At 41.1% G+C, this 18,322-nt stretch overlaps 1 protein-coding gene across 3 annotated transcripts in view; it reads left to right on the top strand.

Annotated features, from left to right (window-relative positions):
- Positions 1-4,640: 4,640 nt before the first annotated feature.
- TEK (TEK receptor tyrosine kinase) overlaps positions 4,641-18,322 on the top strand; it is a 102,604-nt gene continuing 88,922 nt past the window's right edge. Inside the window, exon 1 of one of the 3 annotated variants that reach the window (XM_082400540.1) lies at positions 4,641-6,041. In XM_082400540.1, the coding sequence (XP_082256666.1) occupies positions 5,990-6,041 (52 nt within the window). In that variant the 5' untranslated portion in view covers positions 4,641-5,989. The remainder of the gene's footprint in view (positions 6,042-18,322) is intronic. The other 2 variants (XM_082400541.1, XM_082400539.1) reach the window with 2 other exon arrangements.

Below are 18,322 nucleotides of genomic sequence, written 5' to 3'. Positions count from 1 at the left end.
ACCACAATATCAAAGTAGACTTCAGAACAATATTATCAGAGATAGAGATAGATATTAATTAAATAAAGATAAGTGAGTCAATTTACAAAGACACATGCAATCCTAAATATGAATGAACCTAACAACCTTTAAAATACGTGAAGAAAAATTGATGGAATTTAAAGCATAAATACAAATCCATAATTATAGTTGGAACCTTTAACATTCTGCTTTCAGAAACTGACATAACAGGTAGAAAAGAAATCAGTAGGGATATAGAGGACCTAAACAACGCTATGAACCAAATGGACCTAACTCTAATTTTTGGAATAATTCAACCACCAAGAGTAGAATACATATTCTTTTCAAGTGCACATGGAACACTCACCAAATACACCATATTCTGGGCCATAAAACAAACCTAAACAAATTTAAAAGACCTGAGTCCCTGCCTAAGGGGCTTATAGTCTATCTGGAAAGATGCCATATGTGCCAAGGAAAGATCAGGAGAAGAAAAAAAAGAAAAAAAAAGCCGTGAGAATTGGTGCCTCATGGCCTAAAGGATCCCAAAGCAAAGACTACTACAACTTTTACTGCCAGTACCACCCTTTGGTATCTAACCACACAGTGTCTGATTTTGTTATTTAACTTTTCCTGTTTTGATGCATTGTCACTATGGCTGGGATTGTATAATTGTGAGCTTCAAGAGCAGAGACCACATCTTCTCTATGTGTCTCTTCCTACAACAATTAGTACAGTGCTTGCCACTTCAATGCTAAAAAAAATGGTTTAGAGTAAATGGGGTTCAGAGAGGGTCAGGTATTTTCCATGGCCATCAACTCCGCTCCAGACCAGAGTGGGTGTTGCCACTTTAACTGTGGTGTTCTGGCTGAAGACCAGGACTTAATTGTTGATGACCCTTCCTTTTCTGCTAGCCACTGTTAGGTGCAGTGGTTTCACGAAAAAAGTTCACGAAAGTCCTTAAGAAGACAGATGTGATGACTCTGGAGCTTCAGTGCCCACAGCCCTGCAAAAGGCAGAACGCCAGTGCTGCACTGCCAGAAGTCAACACCCCACCCTGTTTGCTCACCTCCTGGAGGCTGTGGTTCACCTGCATTCTGTTTCGTATTTGCCAATGGGTGTTTTAAGGTACATCCTACTCCCCTGGGTCCACTGTCTCAAGGATTTCCCCCTAATCATCTTCATTTGTACATATATATTCATTTCCATAATGTTGAAATTATAGAAATTATAAAGAAAATAAAAATGATCAGTTTTTCAATAACCCAGAAATAGTAACTTTTAACATTTTGTTGTATATTTTATACATATATAAGTATATAATATATAAATATACATATATATATAGAGAGAGAGAGAGAGAATGTATGCATGTGTATAAATTTCATGATGTCCAAACTGTTGTTTTTCCCAATCAATAATACAGCATAAACATCCTTACATCTTTCCATGTCAGTATGCTTCCATCACAACATTTTGACATTTGTCTGGGATTTCACTGTGTACCATGATTTATATTAATAATCCATTTTTGTTGGCTATTTAGATTGTTTCCAGGTTTTGATTATTATCAACAATACTTCTGTAATGCCCTCATACATAAATGTTGGGCACATCTTTTATTTGGGCTTGGGTTATATCATAAAAGTGGATTTTCCGGGCCAAAGGATATGCATCTAAGACTTGTGACATATTTGTGATAGTGACCACTAGACATGTGATACCAGCTTATAGAGACATTGTATAAGTTATTTTCCACACCTGTTCACATTTTTAATTTATCCATTGCTATTTTGATTAATCCATCTCAAAGACTTTCAATGTTTTCTATAGATTTTTTTTTTACATATTAAGTACAAAAGGCAGAGACTAGAAAATGAAATATCAGCCAAGTGCCCTGTTTCTTTGCATATTTTGTTTGCTTGTGTATTGGTTTGGTTTTCTTTTTTGTGCTGCTATAAGTGTGTCTGGAAAAATCAAATTAAAGTAAGCTGAGTAAGCTTGACTAACGAGGAAGCCCCTTTTACTTCCCTGGAGCATGGCAGTGGGGTGCCCAGAGATCCTGATATTATTACCACTATTTCGGAAGCACAATGATAAATGTCTGCATTTATCAGTGTCATCAAACTTTTCCATTATCTCTCAAAGTTTCATTTCAAATACTTTCCTAAGGTCTGGGCATACCCTGTTGGTGTTTGTGATGTTTGCTACATTTCTCTTTATCTACTTTTTTGCACATTGTGGTCTAAAGATGAACTATGAAAAAAATAACCAATTTGCAAAAATTGGAGGCCAAGAGACCAGGATTTTGATACGCCCTCTGCTACCCACAGCTGAGCAAGTTACTTAGCCTGTGTGGGACCTTGTTTCCTCATTGCAAATAGCTCTATATAACAATCCAGGTGTAGTGTGGTGGTTGTAGATGGGGAAGAAACCCATAGAAAGCCTTATTAAATATGTACTTGTGCCAGATACTACGTATATATTATCTCATGAATTAGGCATTATTGTCTTCCATTTTAAAGATGGGGAATCTGAGGTTCAGAGATGTGAATTAAATTGCCCAGGTCATACAGAGAGTAAATTACAGCTATAACATGTAATCTAGGTTTGCCTGACTCCAAAGCCTTTTCAAGGTATGAGTATATAAGTAACGATGAGAGTCTGTTCATTCATTTCTTAATTCATTAAGTATCTATTCAAGACATACTATGACCTTCCAGGCACTGTGGTCAGACCTGGGAATTCAGTGGTGAATAAATTAGATATGTTTCCTGCCTCATGAAGGTATCAGTCAGCTGGGGGAAAAGAGACATTAAAAAGATGAAGACACAAATATATGATTACCAATTGTGATTAGTACTGTGAAAAAAAAGGACAGGGTGTTGGGATGGAATAACAGGGAAGACCTGATTTGGATTGAATAGGTCAGGGAAGACCTTTCTGAAACTGAGACCCAGAAGATAACTAGGTGTTAATCAGGCAAGAATGGGAAGAGCCTTTCAATATTTCTGGGTGGATGGAGCTGCTGAGGATAGAGAGCTGATCCAGATGGTCCCCAACAAGGCTCTTCAGGGGATGAAGATGCCCTGATGATGGCCACAACCAGCTTTGTAGAGAAGGGTTGTGGCCATGTCCAAGTGTGTGGTATTTCCTTAATACATTATGTATTGGGGAAAGTCCTGTCCAGACATGGAAATGGCCTCTCCCTTCCCTTGGAAATCCTGGCATGCCATCCAGTTGTGCAACTTCCCAACCTGTTGCCAATCAGCTCTGCTGACCTATTGGCCCTGCACTTGGTAGTGAAGCTCATATTGTTGTTCCTCAATAGGTTCTCCATGTTCTAAGATCCATAGGGCAGAAAGCTGGAGCAGAGCATGTCTGGACACTTTTGTCCACAAGTTATCTTCACTTTACACCTGGAACTTACATGCCAAAGATTCAGACCTCCCACAGGAAAGTTGCTTAGCCTTTTGACTAGCTGTATAATCATAGGCTCAGGAAATCCAGCAGTACTTATTATATGGCGTCAATATTCTGGATAACAGTGAAAAGTATTACATGGAATAATATTTCTGGATCCTGGAAGATGAAGTTAAGCTACATAGATCTTTGGGATAATGAAGAAATAAACTGAGCAATATTTCTGGATTACAGAGAGAAAAGTGACATTGAGTCACTCAACCTGGATAATGGAGGGAGGAAGAACCTGACTCACAGTTCTGGGTAAGAGGAGATCATTCTGGATGACACGGAAGGATGAAGCTGGACTGCTTTTGTGGATAACAGAGGCAGGCAGCGCAGGAAAGGACGCAAGGTAGCAACACATTCAGCCCACAAGAACCAGCAAACAGGAGGGAGTGAGAGCAATGACGGCTTCCTTGTGTGCCCATCAAGCACAAACAGGAGAAGCTGTGCCTGGGAAGGCAGGTGCCCTGGGGTTGGTTTGTTTCCAAGGTCTTCCACTGCTGCTCCGCATGGCCTGGGGCCAGTGGACCTCACAAAGTCCCTGATACAATGTGCTTAAGTAGAGCACTTTGGTGACCCCCTCAGGCTTTCACAGTGACGGAGATATAAAGCTAGCATCTTCTTTGAACTGCCCAGATGAAAGGTCCTAGGAATCAACCTGGAGATGCTGAGAGTCGGACAGCTTAGTCATTTAGGCTATGAGGTGTTACAATCAGAAGGGAAATTAGTCATATCCAGTCTAAATCCTTCACTTTACAGTTGAGGAAACAGTGGCCTAGAGATGGGAAGTGAATGGTCCAAAGCCTCACAGGCAGATCATGGCAGAACTAGAACTAGAACCCAGAATCCCTGACTCCTAGTCTGGTTCTTTACGATGCCAGACTTGAAGCCATCTCATAGGAATAGAGAATGGCATTCTGGAGGAGGCTTTTAGGACTGAAATCAGAGACAGAATGGAAAGACGAAAGGAAGTGAATACGTTAACACAATTAATGAAAGCCTTCTATGAATTAGACACAGTGCCAGACGTTTTTACGGATTTTTAAACCTCATTTAATCCTCTCAAAAATGCCCTTGATGGAGAGATTATCGTCATTTTATAACTGTTGAAACTGAGACTCACAGTTTCAGTAACTTGTCTCAGACCACACATGGCTGAGCCAGTATTTGAACCCAGGTCTGCTTGAAAACACAGCCTGAGCTTTTCTACCCCAGCTGCCTGGAAACATCAATTGGTTCTTGAGATCATCGCTGATGTGATAAATAAAACCTGGGACAGAAATCAGGCAAGGCTAGCAGCATCTGCCTTTTCCTGTGGTGAGTAGGGAAAAGGATCAGACAACTCTTTCCTCCGGCATGAAGGCGAGGCGATGACTGAGGTATCGGCTTTCTATGTTAAAGTCAGAATTCATATTTTGGTGAAATTGTCATCTGGATAAATTTAGGGTCTCTGATCTCATTGTAGGCATGGTTACCCCAATGGTTATTTTCCTTTTGGCCTATGTACTCTCTCTGCTCTTAGGAATAATATTTTTATCCCAATCTAATCACTTATAGTATTTGGTTTTTATACAGGTTATTTTTAAAATTTTGGATACAATTTTCTTCTGAAAGTAAGTTGGCCAGTAACCACGAAATCCCTCTTAGTATTACTAAAACCCTTCTCTACCAATTCTTTAAGAAATTAGATCATCTTCAGATGAATTGTTAATAAAAAATTAACACGATGGCCAGTAGCATGGATATCTTTGGGCTCTTGGCCAAAAGATAAGCCATCTGTGTGTAAGAAAACAGGCTAACAATTTTGGACTCTGGTCTCTGTGGCCACAGTGAGCATTGACCTCACTGTTAATTACCCAAATTAATTGTTTTTAGGGGTTGTGTTCTCTCATCACGAAAACTTCTCTTCCCAATTCAAACCATGTGGGTTAAAACAAGAAAACAAAAGCCAAAACTACTCCCCACACCCAAAAGCCCCTTCTGTCAGGGCTCCCAAGTAGACTCGGGAGAGCTGTTAGAGGGCTGAGAAGGGCCAGTCATCAGCGCATACCATACATAGGTGGAGGGCTTGTTATTCTCAGTTTCCCGCCTAGGAGAGGATACCCCTATTGTTTCTGAAAGTGCTGACCAGGACCCACACTTCCAACTAAAATTCCTCTATCCCTCCAACAGCAGCAAAAGCAGCAGCAGAAGCCACTGCAATAGATAAGTGTTTTGATGAATTGCAAGATGGATAGGGCTTACAGTGCCCCCAGCCTTGCTGATACCAAATGCCTTTAAGATACAGCTTTTCCCATCCTAATCTACAAAGGAAACAGGAAAAAGGAACTTAAAACTCCCTGTGCTCAGACAGAAATGAGACTGTTACAGCCCGCTTCTGTGCTGTTCCTTCTTGCCTCTGAGTTGTAAACAAGACCTAGTAGGACATGCGAATGGAAAGTCACAAACCTCTGGGTGTTTGAAAGGATCCTTGGGACCTCATGCACATCTGTGGAAACTGGATGGAGAGATTTGGGGAAGCATGGATTCTTTAGCCGGCTTAGTTCTCTGTGGAGTCAGCTTGCTCCTTTCTGGTAAGGTTTGGCTTTATTATCTTTAAAAAAATATTTTTAACAGAGTTAGTGATTCTGGGCTCTCTCACCAACGCTTAGTGCTGGTTAACAAGGGGCAGCTGTGGCACAGGGACTGTTTCTCCATGAGTCTCCGTTTAATATATGTAAGGATTGACGTGGAAAGTCCTTGTGGCATGAACTGATTTTTCTAGAGTTTCTCTTCTGGATTATTGCCCGCTGTGTTACCACAGACTCTGTGAGGACTGATTAGGTCACTTTATTTGAAGAGACACACTTACCATAGTGCATTATTTTACTGTTCCTCATTCTAGATTGTTTCCTTACTCTGTAGAAAAAGAGACCTGGCTTTACCTGCTGCAAAGAAAATCTTCAGTCATTCAAAAAAAATCAAATTCATGCTGAGAATGATTCGGACTCACATAAGGCATTGTACAGATTGTCATTTTTAAATGAGAACAAAAATACTTTTCTATAAAGATTTCATATTTGTATCCTATTTTAATCAAAGCAGTCAAACGCTAGGCTTTTTGGTTTTTATCTTATAGTTGGGGTCAGGGAGATTAGGGCTATATAATTTTTGTTTTATTTAAAAAATATTTGGCACATAGTAATTTGTAAAGTTTTTATTGGCCCAATGAAATGAAAGTTTAGGCAATTACCCAGATCACTGGGCACAGGAGAGTAACAAAACCTATTGTGGGTTTAAGGAATGGTTGGCTTGAATGTTTTTAGATTTAGGTTGTCTGTTGTTCAGATTCTCTAGATGGCGGCGTGGCTTATAGTTCACTCACCCTATGGGATATCTATGAAAGTGGTATCAAATCACGAAATACAAATAACAACTATAATGGCCATCAATTTCTCCCCTTCAGTTTGAAAGCATTTGAATTATTGTAATGAAAATAGAATTGATATAGGAAATGAATTTGGGAAAATTTACTGAACTTAATGGTGTGGGCTATATTATATTAGTAGAATTTGATCCAAGTATACATAAGTATCTGCTAATTATTTTATATTTTTCATATGTTTGCAATATTATATTATTAAATATTCAAAAAATTAATCCAATAAGATAACAGAATTGCATGTTTATAGCTCTTCAGTTTGTTTTCAGTGATCAATTATATTGAGGATTTAATAATATTTTAAGACTAAGAATGTGTAAACTGCTGAAAATGAAAGATTATCTGAGATAGTTTCAGTATTTATGTAGAAATTTTTTATATTCATGTAGAAATAATGTTGATTTCTCCAACAATATGCATCTTTAAGCCAAATAGTTATCATAATTCCATTTTCGGTTTGCTTTTTTTCTGTGTGACATTTATTAGTAACATGAAATCTGGAACTGCTTCTACATCAGGGATTATAGTCATGCAAAGCCCAGGGGTCCACAGCTGCTCTGAGATACTTTTTAGGTTAAATAATATACACACGCACTGTGTTTTAATTCATCTTTTTTCCCCATAGTGACCGTGTTATGGCACTTTGCAATATAGGCTTAGAAAAGATGTCATAAAATCAAACAAAAAAGTTATGTGGCAAAATAGTTACTCTGTGTCTAAACCAAAAGCACAGCACTAACTTAAGCAGGGTGAAGCCCAAAGAGAGGGGTTTCGTGCTCTTGTTGAAAGGAAGGGTAACACCAGCAAGATTGGTTTCTGGAGTAGGTCTGTTGTGCTAAATCCTAACTTAAATTTTCCATCTAAGCCTCCATGAATATGAAAACTGAAGGCCTGATAATTGCAACAACAAGAATCCAGCATGATTATGTCTACAGGCATAGGATCCCATTCTTCAAACCAAACTCCACTGGTAGACTACAGTAATGGAGCAAGGGGCTCATGACTTATGGATTTCTCTCTCTAGTCTAGTGGGTTGTTCGTCATTCCTTTTTTCTGAACAAATAAAACTGAAAAAAATATCACATTTGCCTCAATGAAGGTGACTCTGGGTGGTAGATTCTAACCCATAAAAGGGTTGGAGGAGGTATGTAGTTTTTAGAAGGCTTCCCTCAAATCCACCTAGATTCTGGTAGATTCCCCTCCCAATAGCAGATCATGGCCAATACCAGCTTAGAAACAAGTTCTAAGAAACATACTAGATTTTCCCTACTCTCCCATTCTCACCAAACCAGGCTGCTCTCCCAAAGAGAAAAACAAAATAAAACTAATCACTCTTTCTGCTTTATCATAATATGTCCTTTGTGATCAACAATGATCCAATGGGAAGCCTCTAGTAGCATGCCTTCATGCCTCTTTCATGTCTCATTTGACATTTTAAGTAACAACCTGGGTTCAGAGATAGTGAGTATCTTGTCTGGAGTGGTAGAGGAAATTCAGTTATAAGGTCAGGGAAGTGGTCCCAGATGGAACCTCCTGATTAGGGTTGGTCTTAGAAGGCTAGTTATCAAGTCTGAGTAATCAAGGGTGGAGGCGTAGAAGCTGGGAACAGAGACACACCTGGGAATTATTCTCAGAAGGAGGAGTTTTGCTCTCTTCACAGATGCTCCCTCCTAAACATTGTTTTTGTTGGGAGCGCTCAGCATTTCCCTTTCAGCCTTACCCTGGGAGAGCTTCCTTCAAGAGTCTAGTCCTTCTAAGACATCTCTCCAGGAGGGAAGAACTCTTCTAAGTTCATCTCAGAAGATTATGCTACATCCTCTGGGGGATTCAGATGGGTGGGATCCAGTTTTTTCTGACATTATCAATCCATCTCCTGGAGCTCTATTCCTAAAAAGATATGTGTGTGATTTTGTCACCAGCTTATTCCCTGTAGATGGCTTATTGGTAAGAGCACAGAATCAGGATTCAAATAGATTTGTCTAGGCTGGAAGGGTGAACCAAACCCAAAAGATAGATAAATGTCAAAAGAGATAAATGTCAAGTTATGCATTTGGATTCAATAAATAGATGACGTATGTTCAATGTGAGAGAGACCTGGTTTGCTGAGAGTTCTAGTGAATGACATCCAAGTTTTGGTGATACACAAAATTTGTTGAATTGCAGGGAGCCAATTTATAGGCGCCAACACATGCTTTACTTGCTAAAAACGTAATACATAAGCTGTAACCATTTGCATAGTAAAAATATAAGGTCAAAATTAGAGATGGTAATCATTTCAATCTGCTGCTCAAAGCACATCCATTAAACACTGAAGACACTGAACAATTTGACAGCAAACATAGTAGGCAAATGGGAAGGTAAGTGCTTTAGAAACTTTGTCATGTGGGAACATTTAGTCAGGAGAGAAGAGATGAAGGAGCAGCATTTTCATGGGTTTCCACATAGCAGACACCATAGATTGACACTGTATTTTGTCAGGTCTGGGATCCAGGGGTGGAGGGAGTTGCACAAAAGACAGAGTTTGGCTTTGTTGATGGAAACCTTCTAAAAACTGGATCACTATCCCCCTGGTGAGTGAGTTCGCACACTGGAGAGCGTTCGGGCATGGGTTGGGTGATCGATAGTCTTTAGGAATGTGAAAAGAAAATCCTTTTCATTTCACTACCTGTGGCTCCTCACTGACCACTTAGCAGGTAGACAAAGGTTCAGAAGAGCCACCAAGATCTTTGCCCACTGAAATCAAACTGAGTTTGTTTTCTGAATGTGGACCCAGATATGGTCACTTTATGCTGAATTGTAACTCAGTTAACATGCCTTAGGAGAAGAAAAACCACATGCACTTGTGCTATTATGACTCACTTTTGAAGACACTGCTCTATGAGGCTGAGGTGGATCTCATCAAGAAGGCAGGAGAAGGAGTTAAGAGTTTGGATTGTGAAGTCACACACCTGGGATTAAGCTCAAATTGGATGACCATGGGCCAGTTATTTGATTGTTCTAAAGCACAGTTTTCTCATCTTTTACATTTGAGAATACTTTTTTCCCAGAGTTGTTATAAGCATCAAGTGTGATAATGCATGTAAAGTACTCAGCCAGTAAGAACTCTCTTAGTAAGTGAAGCTAGTGTAATCAAAAGAGGAGTGTTGCTATGAGGACCATTGGTCTCATTCAAGACCAGTCTAATCTTTTCCAGGTGTAGGGAGTCACTTACTACTCATAGAAGCATTCTCCTAAAAGACTTCAACATAAGCCAGTTTCTCAAATTTTGTGCTGATCTCTCCCCACTTGACAAGCCAGAACACTTGGCCTACTCTCCAGTGCTTTCCCTCACCTATCCCTGCTCATGGCTCTTCTACTTCAACCAGGCCCATCTCCACCATCTATGCATACTTTCCCCTTGGCTCTCGTTCATGCTGTTCTATCCATTTGGAAATGACATCCACCATGTTCACTCTGCAAACAAAATTAAACTCAGTTTGCCTAGGCCAACTCTTCCTCGTGTTCTTCCCCTAATTCTGAGTTCCCTTCCCACACAGGCTGTGTCTTTGGGCTTTAGACACATAGATTTAGCCCAGTTAACCTCTAACGTTGTTGACAACAGATATTATTTACTTCTTATTCTCTGTAGTGCATGGAGTTTAATATGCCATAGTAAGAAACTTTTGGTATACCATGGCAGACCTGAAAAAAAGAGGGAAATTGTTTGTAGTTGTACAAAGGGCTTTTAAGCATTGAAAGGATAACAATAATAATCAAGTTCATATATATTACAAGTAGTATTCACTCATATCTTAAAAGGTTGGCTTATGTTAAATATTTGATGTAAATAAGGTCAAAAGAAAATCCCTTTTTTCCCTTAGGTGTGAAACATAAAAGATATACTCACGAAAGTGGGTTTAACAAGATTTTACATAATATTAAGTATTGTATGATTGTTGAATATTACTTTAAAGACACACAGTTTTATTCAATAGACATTTATTGAGTTATTGCCCACCTTTCATTCATTCATTCATTCATTCACTTAACTATCATTTCAATCAATGAAGACATACTGAGGACTTACTTTGCACCAAGTACTGTACTGGATACCAGGAATGCAAAAAAGGATGAATTATTTTTTCCCCTTGCTAAACTCACATCTTAGTAGGAAGGATGACTGTAGGCATATAAATTGTAAGATGCTATGATAAATAATGTAGTAGGGGTATATCAAAACCTAGCTTTTCAAGAGCTATAAAAATGTTTATTGGCTTCAATAATAAAAGCAACTTTAAAATCCAAATTAAACATAAATGGCTAAAAACATATAATGTCAACTTCATTAATTGCTAAATTTCGTATTGAAAATAATCTGTAGGATAGATTTTCCTCACTTTGCAAGAACTCCTAAATAATAATGAATATTGCCAAAAATTATGGCTAGTGTAGTTATGAGTTACTCATAGCCAAATGATTTTAAAACGAAGTAGATAAAAAGGAAAAGAGAAGAAAGAACTTCCCATCAGAGGGAGCAGGTGGTGTGAAATAGCTGGGCAAGCTCAGGGAAGTTGAGTTAAGTCTGGAATGTAAGGAGGAGGTAGTGAATTAAGGTTGGGTTCAGATCAGGAAGGGCCCCATAGGCCATTTTAAGTCATTTGTACCTCTTTCTGTACATGTGGAAATTTAGTATGGTGTTTGTTCTATCATATCTGATTTATGTCTTGGAAAATTCACTCTGATAATAGTGTGAAGCATGTATTGACATGGCAGAGACTTAGGCCTGGACCAATTTGGCTTCCCAACACTCCAGGCAGGGAGGCTTAGATGAAGAAGGGATTTGAAAGTGTTTAGGAGGTGAAACTGTAGGGACTGGTAATTGGTTATATATTGGAGGTTGTGGGAAGTGGGGTGCATAAGCATTGCTCCCGGCTTCTGGTTTGGGTAATGGTGCTGCCATTCTCTGTGTTGGGAAACATGGCAGAAGGAACTGCTTGGTGACAGGCTGGCATGAAGCAAATAATTATTTTGTACATGTTGATTTTGAATTTCCATGTTAAAGGTGGATATTTAGCAAAATTTGGCTGTCTGGGTCTGAAGCTCAGAAGAAGAGGGTCGGGCAAGGGATTGAAACATAGAAATCTTTGTTTATGGTAAACGAAGGCATGGGTTGTATACCAAGACTTATGTGAAAGGAAGAGAAAGAGCAGATAGCCAAGGGTTCTATGAAGAAGCAGTCAGGGAGTTGCCAGGAGAGGCAAACCCAATCAGATTCCTTCCCTGGGATTTCAGAGAATTGGTGTTGTGGTAGCTAAGGAAGGAGAAAGTTTAAAGAAGGGGGCAGTAAGATGGGGATAGCAGAGTGACAGCCTCTGGGCTTGGCATGGGGGCACCAGACTGCAGGTGTGTTATTTTACAGAGAGCCAGCTGCACTGACAGCATTACCGTGCCAGAGCTGGAAGGATGTCAGAAGATCAGCTAGCATCACTCCCAGCCTTCAAGAAAGGGAATGTCTAAAGTTGCCTCCCTTATTTCTGGAATTTTAAAGTGATAACCCAATTCCCACCGGTCTAGCCAGACTATTCCTCAACTCGCATCACACGTGCAGAATGTTTTTTAGATTGAGCCTTGTCTGCTTTCCTCTACATCCTTCCCACACCGCCTCCTTTTGTCCCTTCAGGACCATCCTTCTCCCTGTGTTTCTTCCCGAAGGCTGCAGGGGCAGGTGTGGAGACATGGATCTGCCGGATGGACAGAGTCCTGACTCTTTTCAACACATCTGTTGATTAGAGGGGGTGCGTTCCCACTGCCTAGCGGTGCCATGTCTAACATGGTACGCACGCACGGAACAAAGAGAGGGAGGAAACCTAAAGATGAGCAGAAGGAGCCCATTAGGCAGCCAGCTGAGGGGCATGGGGGCGGCTGCTGTTTGCTCTGCCTGCCCAGGGCTTGACCAGTGAGGTGTGTGTGGTGGTCACACCCATCTCAGCAGATCTGTCAGCTTTCCCGCTTTTGTTAGAGGGTGATATCATGCTTCCTGGGGGGAGCGCTGGAAGACAATGCTCGGCCACTTTCCTCCAGATACAATAGGCGGAGTCAGGAAGGCAGTATTGACATTGCTGGGGCTGGGAAGGCACTCGCTGCTCCGCGGCCGTCAGATGGTGAACCAACTTAACCTTGGCACACAGGGCCTGGGTTTTGCAAGGCGTCTGGCTCCAGAGCCAAAGGGGACTCCACCCTGGGGACAGGAGTGCTTTAGACATCTGGGAATCTGGGATGGGCTTCGAATTCTGATCCCTGTGTCAAAAACAACCGCAAAACAATAATAGTACCAGGAATAACAAAAATGGCTGCCAACGGCCGAATGTCGCTATGTGCCAACTGTTTAATATGATTTTTCAAAATTCTTCATTTTTATTTTATTTTTATTTTTGTTATTATTATTTTTGGCCGCACAGCGTGCGAGATCTTAGTTCCCCAACCAGGGATCAAACCTGTGCCCCCTGCAGTGGAAGCATGGAGCCTTGACCACTGGACTGCCAGGGAAGTCCTAATATGATTTTTAATATCTCACAACAATCTCACACAATAGGTATTATTATTTGTTTTGTTTTAAAAATAGATGGTGAAACTGAGGCTCACAAAGGTTGTGACTTGACTAAGGTTAAACTGTTGTGGACATTCATTATTTGGGACTGCCTAACATTCCTATTTTTCAAAAGCCACCATGCTTTCCCTCCATTGATGGGACTGCCAATCACTGATCAGAGTGTACTGTCCATCTGAAGACAGCAGTTGGTTCAGATGGAGGGTGCATGACCCAGTAGGGCCAGATAGACTCTTCTCTGGGAATTTATGAGCAAGGTGTTCTCTTTCTTCAGTGAGGACACTGTTTACCTGGAGCCGCCAGCTTCCCTTGGTCCCTGAAGCTAGTCTTTGATAGGAGAGAATGATGACAGAGACAGAGAGAACAGAACCCAGACAGGCACTCTGAAGTTATCTGAGCCCTGGATCCAATGTTTTTAGATTGGAGACCCATCCCTGCCCCTTCGAGTTATGGGAGCCAGTTGCCTTTATTTGCTTGTGCTATTTTGAGTTGTTTTCTGTCTCTTGAAAATGAATAGTCCTGAGTGACCACATGATCACAGTAGGAATGACGGTGGCAAGAATTAAACTGAGGGCTTCCCTGGTGGCACAGCGATTAAGAATCCACCTGCCAGTGCAGGAGACACGGGTTTGAGCCCTGGTCTGGGAAGATCCCACATGCCGCGGAGCAACTAAGCCTGTGTGACACAACTACTGAGCCTGTGCTCTAGAGCCTGCAAGCCATAACTACTGAAGCCTGTGCGCCTAGAGCCCAAGCTCCGCAACAAGAGAAGCCACCGCAGTGAGAAGGCTGTGCACCACAACGAAGAGTAGCCCCTGCTCGCCGCAACTAGAGAAAGCCCACGCACAGCAACAAAGACCAAATGCAGCCAAAAATAAGTTAATTAATTTATTAATTAAAAAAAAAAAAGAGTTAAACTGAGAATGACCTGAACCCAAATCCTGGGCTCTTTCAAACACTTCACTGTGTTCCAACTAGTGTTTCATGGTCATCTCAGGCTGGTTTCCAGAAAATAAGACTGCTAACAGTACTTATTTGTGTAGTTTTAGGGGAAGATTTTAAAAGATACTACTTAAAATTACTTAGTAGGGTGTGGGTACATGATGAGCACTCAATAAAAATCAGATGTTCTTAAATTGTTTACTTCTAAACAAAGCTGGAGGATCTTATGTCACTTTATGCCAGTCTTTTCAAAACACGTCTCCATCCATGAGGGCAGGTAACTCGTATTCTATGCCAGATGGAGCTCCCTGGCTTCCCTTGGGATAACTCAGCATTGGTACCCTAAGCCTGGCCTTGTCTCAGGAACAAAGAGAGAAAAACTTAGAGCTGTGCATTCTTGGGTTTTTGCTAAAAATCTGGAGTGCAGGTGAGGGAATTCCTTCCCATGGCCCTACCAGCTGGCAGGATGGTGCTCCCGACTTTTCTCCTGCCAGCCCCCAATTTCCTGTTTTCTCAGGTCTTGACTAAACAGAGGCTCTAGGATACTTTGCCCTAGATTGTTCCCACCTCATTTATTCCAAACCTATTAATTCCTAGTTCTTGAAAATTTTCTGTGGCATTGTCAATTCCCAGTGCAGTATGGTTCACTTCAGACCAAGCCCATTATTGAAGTTTTGGACCCATCCTGGAGTGCATGTGTGTATGTGCATGTGTGTGTGATCATAGCTCTGCCTGTATTTCACCACCATCTTGCCTTTAATTCCTCCTCCTCTTAGTCTCAATTCCTCTTTGTGTCCAGCACCTCTTGAATCTGGAAAGTACTTTCTAATCTTCCAGAGTTGATTTAAATACCCACCTATTTTGCTATTCATTGCTACCACTCCAGAATCAAAGAGCAGGGTAGCGGTGGTAGTTGGTTGTGGTCAGCAACTTTTCAGGAGCCAGTCTTGCCTACCTCACCAGGCTCTAGTGATTCTTAACCCCTCAGGCTACACTGGGGGTATATTCCAGTCATTCCAGGATCTTTGCAGTTTCTAAAACTACACCTTCATGCATCCAGGCCTTTGTGTACACTGTCCCTTCTGCCCAGAATATCCTCTTCACTTTCTTTTCTTCACCTGATTTATTCATGCTTTGAGATTTATATCAAGTGTCATTTCTTCTAAGAAGTCTTCCCTAACCTTCTTGCATGGATTAGGTCCCTGCCTTAGCCTGAATTCCACCAAAACAAACAAACAAACAAACAAAACCCCGTGGACTGAGGCAAAGGCATATGTGCAGGTAGATTATTGGGAAGTGATCCCAGGGAGCAAGAGTGAGGGACTAGGGGAATGGAAGTGTATAAGCATGTGTTATCACGTTGGCCACTGCCTCAAATGCCTGGTGCTCCAGACCTTTTGAGGAGCCTTATGAAATGAGACTGAAGGGCATTCATACATTGCTCTCCTCCCCTTTATTCAAGGGTCATATAGATGCAAGAAGCTGATAAGCTACTGCTGGGGTCCTATGTTGTTGTGCCAGAGAAAGTCCCAAGGGAGGAAGTGAGATATCCTCCCATGGGCTCTGTGTGAGCTACTTTGATATTACACCTGCTCAAAGCTTGTGGAGGCCTGCTCAACTGAGGCTGCAGAAGCAGCTGAAGCAAGACCTGGAATGGGGAAGATTTGCATCGGTGCCCAAGAGGTGTTGGATACATGCACCCTTGTGCTTGTCTCTGCCATAGTACTTAGAATATTAAATTACAATTTACAGTTTACTTGATGGTTTGCCCACTAAGCTATGGTCTGTGTTTGACATATCAGTAAGAGAAATGCTTTAATAAATAGTTTTGCATTGGATTAAATGTTCTGACCTAGTGCTTTCCTAAGTGTGCTACATATACTACTGCTGGCCTGAAAGATGATTTAATATGGTGCTTGGAAGAACATTTTTAATTATAAAACTTATTTGTATATATAGATGTATGTGTGTATGTATCATATCAATCATGTAATTTAATGAGTATTTTGGCATTATTTGAGGCTAAGGAAAAAAAAGATGAGTTAATTTAAAGAGAATGGTTAATAGAATAATCGTACAAGTCTCCTGTAGACTCAGCAAGAATCATGAAAATGATGTATTCATCAGTGCAGTTTAAGAGACACTGCTCTAACTGAATGAGAGAGCCAATCCTTTTTAGAACTCTGTTTTGTGTGTGTGTGTGTGTTCAAATAAAAAATAGAAAAGTAATTTGGGCACATAATTAATACGATCCTAGTGACATGGACTAAGTGGAAGAGAGTCTCTTGATGATCAACCTGTCTCAAAAGACCGTCTTGGACTCTAATATTGCTCTTCTCAGGAAACCTGGAAAGTGGACATTTATTAATAAATTACAGACAAGACCTAGTTTACACGTTGGGCATACTGAGTGTTCCTCAAAAAAGGCCCAGTAGTCAGCCAGCAAAATAGTAGGCCATGCCCAAAGTAGAGGAATGGATAGGTCAGTTATGTGCATTCATTCAAGCTAACATTTACTGAGCTCTTTCCATATTCTGGGAATCTGCTGGGCATTAGAGTTACAAGCATGGTTAAGAGAGGGCTCTGACTTCAGGTGGCTTTTAGTCTGGTGGGTAAGAAGCTCTGCTCTGTTAGAGGCAGACGGTGCATGTTGGAAGCATCGAGGCTGGAGGGAGTCATTCTGGAAGAGAACAGGGGTCTCACTAAGAGGGTGACGTTTGAGAAGGATGAGCAGAATTACGCTTTGTGGAAAAGCAGGAGCGGAAGTGAGGAGGAAAGGTATTCTGGGCAGAGGAAAAAGCATGAAAAATGAGGAATAAAAAGTTTAAGAAATGTTTGTGCAGTGGTTCTATGTGGCTACCCTCTAGGGTACAAGGAATAAAGCTAGGGAGGTGGGCTGGGAAGAAGGTAACTTGGTTTGAGGTTGGCTGAGTGGGCAGGGCCAGAGTCAGTTATGAGAGTTGTCAGGATATAGGATGAAGCTGTGTGAGGGAATGACATTGCCCAAGAAGAGGAGAGAGGGTGGTTCTGGGAACACCTCTGTCAAGGGGTGATGCGGGTGGAGGAAGAGGAAACTGAAGACGTTCAAAGAGATAAACCAAAGGACGAGGGAGTTTCAACTACGTAAAAATTTACAGAGGCAGGAGCCAGGGTAAGGAGAGAGACTAGAGAATTTGGCAATTAGGTATTGTTGCAAGGCATTTTCAGTGGATGGGCAGGGCTTGGGTTGAAGAGTAAGGGCGAGGTGAGGAAGTGGAGTAAATAAGCATAGATTCCTTTCTGAGAGATGTCCCATGTCACGGCAGCTTCCTGTTTCCATGTGCTTTTCTGTAAGCCTGATTCTAGGGTGATTTGGTAGGAGAAGGGGTGAGGTCTTCTCTGCCATTGTTGGTTCAGGGTGCTGGGAAAATATGCCGAGGTTTGAAGGAAGTAGAGAAAAACCTCTTCCATCACAGACATTCTCTCCTTCCCATGGATGTTGTCCCCAAGTTGCCTGAATTAGATAATTATTTTAATTTCACAAATACATGGTAATGGAGGTACATGGAGGTGCCACACACTGTTACCTGGAATGAGGAATATTAGAATGGTCAAAGACTCAAAAGATGATCTAGTTCAGTATTATTGAGTTGTCTTCGCATAATACTAATTCCAGGAGAATCGCTGAATTCCCCCCACCCTTTTTTTTGAGTATCACATGGAGCTAATGTTTGATACCTTAAGAAATGCTGGTTTGATTCAACCTGCTCATTTTATAGATGCCAACACTGAGGCCCAGGGAGTTCAGCGCTTTGCTCAAGCTCACTCAGCTCATTAGAGGCTGTCTCTTCACTTTAACAGAGCGTGTGGAAGGCAATATAAATTAGAGCTTAATGCATGTACTGTTTGGTCAGACTGCCTGGGCT

The sequence above is a fragment of the Balaenoptera borealis genome (assembly GCF_965194805.1).
Source record: "Balaenoptera borealis genome assembly, chromosome: 8".
NCBI classification, from domain to species: Eukaryota; Metazoa; Chordata; class Mammalia; order Artiodactyla; family Balaenopteridae; genus Balaenoptera; species Balaenoptera borealis.
The sequence above is the reverse complement of the archived record's forward strand: the minus strand, read 5'-3'. Positions and strand labels throughout refer to the sequence as shown.